This window comes from Diceros bicornis, chromosome 27 (assembly GCF_020826845.1).
Source record: "Diceros bicornis minor isolate mBicDic1 chromosome 27, mDicBic1.mat.cur, whole genome shotgun sequence".
Classification (NCBI taxonomy): domain Eukaryota; kingdom Metazoa; phylum Chordata; class Mammalia; order Perissodactyla; family Rhinocerotidae; genus Diceros; species Diceros bicornis.
The window spans coordinates 44,098,039-44,106,575 of NC_080766.1; the positions used below are offsets into that span (position 1 = coordinate 44,098,039).

General features: G+C 54.4%; 1 protein-coding gene across 1 annotated transcript in view; it reads right to left on the reverse strand.

Moving 5' to 3' along the window:
* TSPEAR (thrombospondin type laminin G domain and EAR repeats) overlaps nt 1-7,936 on the reverse strand; it is a 176,218-nt gene extending 168,282 nt beyond the window's left edge. Inside the window, exon 1 of the mRNA XM_058523267.1 lies at nt 7,317-7,936. Coding sequence (XP_058379250.1) covers nt 7,317-7,401 — 85 coding nt within the window. The 5' untranslated portion in view covers nt 7,402-7,936. The remainder of the gene's footprint in view (nt 1-7,316) is intronic.
* Between the last annotated feature and the right edge of the window lie 601 nt (nt 7,937-8,537).

The window sequence follows — 8,537 nt, forward strand, 5'->3', positions numbered from 1 at the left end:
CCTATTCGACATAGTATTGGAGGTTTTCGCTGGAGCAATTAGGCAAGAAGAAGAAATAAAAGGAATCCAAATTGGAAAGGAAGAAGTGAAACTCTCGCTGTTTGCAGACAACATGATTCTATATATAGAAAACCCCAAAGAATCCACCAGAAAACTATTAGAAATAATCAACAACTACAGCAAAGTTGCAGGGTAAAAAATCAACTTACAAAGATCAATTGCATTTAAATACACTAATAATGAACTAGCAGAAAGAGAAGTCAAGAATACAATTCCACTTACAATCACAACAAAAAGAATAAAATATCTAGGAATAAACTTAACCAAGGAGGTGAAAGACCTATACACTGAAAACTATGAGACATTATTGAAAGAAATCGAAGAAGATATAAAGAAATGGAAAGATATCCCATGCACATGGATTGAAAGAATAAACATAGTTAAAATGTCCATACTACCTAAAGCAATCTATAGATTCAATGCAATCCCAATCAGAATCCCAATGACATTCTTCAAGGAAATAGAACAAAAAATCCTAAAATTCATATGGGGCAACGAAAGACCCCAAATAGCTAAAGCAATCCTGAGAAAAAAGAACAAAGCAGGAGGCATCACAATCCCTGACTTCAAAACATACTACAAAGCAATAGTAATCAAAACAGCATGGTACCAGCACAAAAACAGACACGCAGATCAATGGAACAGAACTGAAAGCCCAGAAATAAAACCACATGTCTGCAGACAGCTAATCTTCAACAAAGGAGCCAAGAACATACAATGGAGAAAGGAGAGTCTCTTCAATAAATGGTGTTCAGAAAACTGGACAGCTACATGCAAAAGAACCAAAGTAGACCATTATCTTACACCATACACAAAAATTATGCAAAATGGATTAAAGACGTGAATGTAAGACCTGAAACCATAAAACTCCGAGAAGAAAACAGAGGCAGTACACTCTTTGACATTGGTCTTAGCAGCGTCTTTTTGAATACCATGTCTACTCAAACAAGGGAAACAAAAGAAAAAATGAACAAATGGGACTACATCAGACTAAAAAAGCTTCTGCATGGCAAAGGAAACCATAAACAAAATGAAAAGACAACCCACCAACTGGGAGAAAATATTTGCAAATCATATATCCGACAAGGGGTTAATCTCCAAAATATATAAACTCATATAACTCAACAACAAAAAAACAAACAAGCCAACCAAAAAAATGGGCAGAGGATATGAATAGACATTTTTCCAAAGAAAATATACAGATGGCCAACAGGCATACGAAAAGATGTTCAACACTACTAATTATTAGGGAAATGCAAATCAAAACTACAATAAGATATCATCTTACACCTGTCAGAATGGCTATAATTAACAAGACAAAAAATAACAAGTGTTGGAGAGGATGTGGAGAAAAGGGAACCCTCATATACTGCTGGTGGGAATGCAAACCGGTGCAGCCACTATGTAAAACACTATGGAGATTTCTCAAAAGATTAAAAATAGAAATACCATACGATCCAGCTATCCCACTACTGGGTATTTACCCAAAGAACTTGAAATCAACAATTCAAAGAGACTTTTGCACCCCTATGTTCATTGCAGCATTATTCACAATAGCCAAGACATGGAAGCAACCCAAGTGCCCATCACCTGATGAATGGATAAAGATGTGGTATATATATATATACAATGGAATACTACTCAGCCATAAAAAAGACAAAATCGTGCCATTTGTGACAACATGGACGGACCTTGAGGGTATTATGCTAAACGAAATAAGCCTGACAGAGAAAGACAAACACCACATGACTTCACTCACATGTGAAAGATAAACACAGGGATAAAAACAGATTAGTGGTTACCAGAGGGGAAGGGGGTTGAGGGGTGATAAAAAGGGGTAAAGGGGCACATATGCCCAGTGATGGAAAAAAATTAGACTATTGGTGGTGAGAACGATGCAGTCTACATAAAAACTGATAAACAATAATGTATACCTGAAATTACACAATGTTATAAACCATTGTGACCTCAATAAAATAACTGCAGAAAGAAAAAAAGAAGTCAATTCCCCAGCTGTTACCGGGGCCAGGAAATTCCCTGGATCTCTGCCCACGGCGGCGCTCTTCATGCCTTTAGCAGCCTCCCTCTAACCAACTTCACGGCCCCCAAGAGACCAGCGAACCGGGGGGGCCTCAACATCCTGTGTGCCTTGAAGCCCACAGGCGCCTGCTCAGAAACACGTATTTAAATGCATAAAATATAACACTCCAGTGTTCAATCAGAGACAATTATGTGCAACTACAATCACCAAAATATTTTAAAAACAAATGATGTAGTGAGATGTGGGCTTTTTCGTTAAGGCATTACGAGGAGCCTTCCGCGGATGGGGGCAGGATGTCGCAGCGCACCCATGATGGGGCACCGGGATGCCGGCGGCTTCGCTGGGGACAGTCCCCACGTTGCCGACACCGCGGCGCGCATCCCTCCCTGGGGAGCTGCTGCGTCCAAGTTAGAGTCGTGAACACAAAGACGCGGTGGGTCCTGCCCAAGTTCACGGCCCCTGAATTCCACCCCCCGACTGGACGCAGCCCGCGGCGTCGGGAAAGCGCGCACCCGGCGAAGAACGCCTGGCTTAACCAGAAAGGAGCCGAAACGCGGACGCGCCTGGACACTGTTGTGTTCCGTCCTGCGGCAACGTCCAACACTGTGACCCCTCCCCGGCGCGCCCCAAGCTCAGCCTCCGACCCCCAGACGCGCCACACGCGGAGCGAGGCGTCCGCGGAGGGTCGCGGTCCCCATTGCCCACCTCGCGCCCGGCCCCCACCGGCTGCACCCCAGCCCGGGCGCCTGCAGACCCCAGAGCCCGGCGCGCGCTCGCCCCGCACCCCGACCTGCGCCGCCGGCGGTTTTGAGGAATTTCCCGTCGATCTCGCTGTGCCAGCGCGGCAGCGGGCCCCGTGGAGACCGCGGGGACGCACGGGGCCGAAAAGACGACGAACACACTTGTCTACCTGGGTGAGTACGCCCTGGTTTCTCCTCCGCGCACACACACACACATATTCGCACACGCACATACGCGCGCACACGCACTGCCTTCGCCTCGGCGTACTACCACCCCTCTGCGTCCCCAGCGCTCGGCCCGCGCCCGCACGTCCTGCGCGCTCCCCGGGGGTCGTCCCGCCAGGTCGCACACGGTCCCATCCTGCAGGTGCGCGGCGAGGCCCGCGGTGAGGGCCCCGGAGGAGCCGGCGGTCGGGGCTGGCCCCCACTCCCCCACCCAGCGGTGGGCATCTCCTGTCCTCAGCGTCGACCCGCCCCCCTTCCATCGCCCGTGGCTGGAGCGGGGGCGGTGGGGGCTCGCCGGGCTGCACACCGACCCTGGGCTCACCTTGGAAGTGCGGTTGGCATTTCTTCTCCTTTTCTGCTCCCACCTCCCAGCGGCGGGCTAAGTACCCCTGACGTGGCCGGAGATGCTCAGTAGACTGGATTCGCCTGAGACCCACACGAAGTCCCCACCCCAGGGCAAAGCTACCTGGGCCCTGGCGGCGCCAAGCCCCGCCCTGGGGATGGGATGAAAAGTGAACCGTTAACAGATGGGGTCCCCACCCCGGAGCCGCGAGCCCCTCCGAAGACCCAGACACACCGGAAGGTCCCAGATTTCACGTCGGATGCGGGGTGAGGAGGGGTCACAGAGAGCGTCGGTGAGCCCCCAGCCTGGCCCGCGACGCTCCTTCATGCGCTGATGCGGGGTTGGGACTCGGAGAGTGACAGCCCAGGACCACGACCCCCGTCGCTTCCCCAGACTCTCAGGATGGGGAGAGAAGTGGGCGCCCTCCCGTCCCTACTCCACCCGGACACGGAGGCCTCCTCCAGGCGGGGAGCTCAGAATCCACCTGGGAGGAAGCGGGTAGGGGGGCGGAGGGCAGCGGGAGGGGGAGCGAGGGTCTTCTACGCTGCGGGGCGGGGGGTGGTGTCAGCTAAAAACCAAGCCCAGACCGGGAAGCATGCGTTGGTGGCTTCCTAGATTTTATCCTGAAAAAAGACTGCCTGGAAATCCATGACTTACTCTTAAAGATCAATACCATAGAACCAGCATATAGTGTATGAAGTTACATTATAAAAAGGAATATTCTTTGTTTCCTAATTTCCGTGCCAACCCAAAAATGCCCTGGCCTAAGGGTTGAGAAATTTTAAAAAGGAAAATGGTGACAGGGTGGCAGCGTGCTGGCTCTGTGGTGGCAGAGTGTGAGTGCTCTGGTTTGGCATGGCCTCTTCTGTGCCTGGGAATGAAGGAGGTGTTCCCTCTGAGATTAGCTTTTGGAGAGACCAAGGAGCGGGGTGTAGCGGGTTCTGGGGAGCACAGGTGGCTGAGCCTGTGCTGACGGGGGTGGTCATTCATTTAGCGGCGCGTATGGACTTTCGCTAAAAGTGACATAAGTAAAAAGCACTACAAGTGTCGGGACAGCCTGTCCCCAATTGCCACAGACTCCAGCCCTGCAAAATTGTCAACCCGGTGAGGTGGGCCTTTCAGCCTTGATCCTGTCATGACCTCCACTACCTCCTAGCGCAGTGCGAGGGGTCACCTGGGGTTGTGGGGCTCAGACGCGGCTGGTCTTGGCAAGGGGGGCTTCGATTTGACCACGGTGTGAGCTCCTCCGAGCTGACAGGGACCGTGCTACCTGTGCTGCGTCCCCAGCGTCGGGCACAGTGCCCTCCTTGCAGGGGTATTGAGCGAATGAAGGAGGAAGGAAGGGGAGAATGGAGGGGTGCCATGTAGATTAGGTCTGACGCCTCACCGAGTCCCCGAGTCCTGGGTGAGGAGCCCACCTCTCCAGGGTTAATGTGCTCTCGGGCACGACCTGGAGATGCATCGGAAGGTTGTCATCCTGACATCCTGCAGCAGGTGACAGTTGTGCCCCCCAGACCCCACCCCACCCCCTCTCTCTGTCCAGCCCCCCTGGAGCCCGCTAGTGACTCCAGCCCATTGGGGTCCAGCTGCCCCCATTACGGTTCCCACAGAATCCCTCCGCCTTGGCCTGTTCACCTGGAGACGAGGCTAGGTCAGGACAAGCCGGGCAGATGTGGCCGTTTCATGTCCAGACAAGGCCCTCCCTCCACCCCCAGGCCTCCAGGACTGTCCCTCCCTAGGTCTCCTCAACGCTGAACTTGAAGCCCTACAGATGCGCTGTCCTGTTGAGCCATTGTCCCCTCTGTTCTCTAACTCCTGGGCCACTCTGACCAGCCCGCCATCGTCCGTGAGTTAACTCTTTCTAAGGTGCGACCCTAAAGGTACGGATTTCCTCCCCTCTACTCCCAAATATCCCAGCCCATAGGTTCCCCGCAGCCTTACAGTGATTTATTTGCAACCTACTAGGAGGGAGCGAGTCTGTACACCGGGACAGAGAGAGATGGGATGGTGCTGCCAATCAAAGCGGCTCCCTCTCCCCAGCACAGCACCCTCCAGAGACAGGGGGTGGCACCAAGGGGCATCTCACAGCAGCCTTCTGAACTGCCTGTCAGCCACCAGTCACTGCTTCAGTCCGATGTCAACGGTGGTCACAGACTCGGGGGCCAGGACTTCAGAACCCAGGACCCCTGCACGTCACACACACAGCGGCACAGACCGATGAAATAGGCCTAAGGAAAGTGGATCCAACCCCCTCTCCACACACACACACAGCCCTACACTGTAAACTCGAATGCTTTTCAGAAGTGGATGGAATCAAAGTGACTTTATTAACTGTTTGAAACCCTGACTCACCTTTATGCAAATGTCTTGGGAGCGGTCCAAATTCAGTTCAATATTATTTACTTGACTTTTATCTTTCCTCCCCAGTTTGAGGTATTTATAACTGGGTCATCTTTTAACTATTTGCAACACACCTTCGGGGGAGAGGGGGCAGGCTTTATAAATGAACTTTTTTATTATTTTATGCAGGTTGATTCTGTTCCCAGCGCTGAAGGGAACGTGAAGATACATGTCAGTGACTCATCCCCCACCAGGGAGGCTGCCGTGCACTCAGGACTATGGCGGGCTCCAGGTGCACGGAGTCCTTCTGTGAGCCCCAAGTGTTGGCCTCTGTCAGGGGAGGGAGCACGACCTTCAATTGCTTGAAGCCAGGGGATTTTGCTGGGCCACAGATGGACTTGGCTCCTGTACTGTTTGCAAAGTCGTGCGCCCCCAGGCAGTACCCATGGGCAGGTGCAGCCCCCTGGGGAGCCCAGGAGGGGGGGCTTCAGTCCTTCCCCCGACACCCCCTCACCCCAGGGCCTGCTCATCTCCCACCCACACTGCCCTGGCTGTTCCCAGGGGGCCTGGAGACCTTTACAGAACCCCTCCAGGGTCAGCCTTCCAAATGTGGGTCATCACTGGTCAGCTCCTGGTCACGTCATTGGGAACCAAGAGCCATCAGAGGGAAGAGCCATACACGGAGGGGACTTCAGAGGGCTCCAGGGACCCAAGGATGAATAATTTGCAAATAAAACTGGAACCACACACACGTCACTTCAGCGCCTCCCTCTGACACCCACAGGCTGACCTCTTGCCCAGGCCACGTGTGCTCCCATGGCTCACTCGCCGTCCTGAAACTGGGTTCTGGCACCCGGGTCTCCTTTCCCCGTTGGTATGCTTCTGAATGTGAGATTTGATAAATACAATCTCTTGGTGGGAACTCCAGAAAGGTATGATGATGTCATGGTCATTAGCAAATCCATGGACCTTTCTGAAACGGAGGGGCAGCACCTCCCCTCCAGCTGCGCTCTCCGCTCCCGTGGGGGCTGACCCCAAGGGCTCTGCTCTTGGCTCCTGTGTGGTGTGTTCGGGGCTGTTCCCACCTTTCTCGCTTCTCTGGGACAGAACTACCAGCCCCGGGTACCAGTCCTGCGCTTTGCTGAGTGCAGACCTGGGCTCTGTGTCCCTTGGGCGGGCGAGGGAATGGCTCCTTCACAGGGACCCTCCTCTTCGCCTTCCTTCCTAAAGCTGGTATAACGCCTTTCCCGGAGGCAGAGCAGGTCAACACATGTGAGGGCCTCAGGCGGCGGCTGGTTAACTCTTTGAAAGTCGTTCCCACCCTGTTAGTATTTTAAGGAACCGCGTTTCTATTGTGACCGCCTCGCTGTTCCCTCTCATCTCTGCCGCCGCCCTGCCCACCTCTGCCCGGCTCCCGGTGCTACCCGCTGGCGCTCCTAAAGCAACGGCGCCCCGGTGGTCTGGAATCTCGATATAAAGCAGCATTTAACACCGCATTTAACACTCATGACACTCCTCCTGGCTCTCAGCGTGGCCCCCCGCCCCTATCTCCGTGTCACCCCATTACCTGTGCAGGGCTCCCATTGCTGGGCGCCTCGGCCTGGGGTCGCCAGGGGCAGGAGCGCGAGACACAGCGTCAGCAGGACAGACATGAGGGGCCCGGGTCCCAAGCTCCATCCAGGGGCTCCACACTCAGCCCGCGGGGACACAGCTGCTCCTCAGACACCTGGGTCAGCCTCGGGGCCCCCGAGCGGTCACTGCAATGGCCACATGTCCGCGGCCTGCAGCAAGGACAGAGGCGGCCCTGGCAGCAGCAAAACTTCTAGCGGCTCTGCCAGAGGAGGCAGGTGTGCTGGCAGGTTGGGGCTGCAGCCGCCGGGCTATCTGCTCATTTCCGCACGGGCGTGGGTCCTGCTGTGCAGGTGACAGCTGATATCATCTCAGCACGGCCGCGATTAGTCATTGGCAGAGCGCATTTTTCCCGAAGGAAAGAAATTGATGGTCCAGTAGAGAGCTGAGAGCAAACCAGAAAAACTCAGAGAACCTGTTTTCCTCGGTACACACTCCCGTGCTGCCTGCCTTTCAGGACCGGGAGGCCGGCCACCAGTGGAGGAGGCCGGTCACAGATCCCAGAGGGTGTGCGCCTCGGGGCTCGGGCTGCGGTCCCTACGCTCTCCTGGTTCCCCGCACTCGGCAGTGGCCGTCTGCAGGAGGAGCCCAGCTACCGCAGAGGGCTTTTATCTGGTGCCCAGCCCTCCCGAGGGTGTGTGGGTTTGTCAACTGTTGGGTTTCAGGAATTTCCCTCCGGAGGGAAGTCAGTCCTTCAAGGGAACAGCTAATGAGAAGACAGAAGGAGAAGCGTCGCCCCGGGGAGGGGAGTGAGCGCCTGGTGGCCTGCGCCTGCGCGCCCACGGCTGGTTCATGTCATCAAGGCCCAGGGTCACTCGGGTCTGACCTCCCAAAACTGCAGTGGACGTGAAGTGCTGCTCCAGACGGGACAGCTGTTAAGCGTGATTATTCTTTTTTAAAACACCCCGCCTGCCTACCCCTCCCTACAGTGTACAAGAGCTGCTGGGAGAGACCTCCAGTGCAGGGTTTACACCCTTGGATGGAGACCCCTGGCGTCCCGGTCCCACACTGCCAGCTCTCACTGGGTCAGGAGGATCCCTTTCATAGGCCCCCGAAATGCACATTTGTCCTTGTTTCAGAACGACAGTGTTATGGTCGTGAACTCCAAGCTCCCGGGGGAGCCCCAGCTCTGAGGTCTGGGCAGAGGCTGGTCTGACAC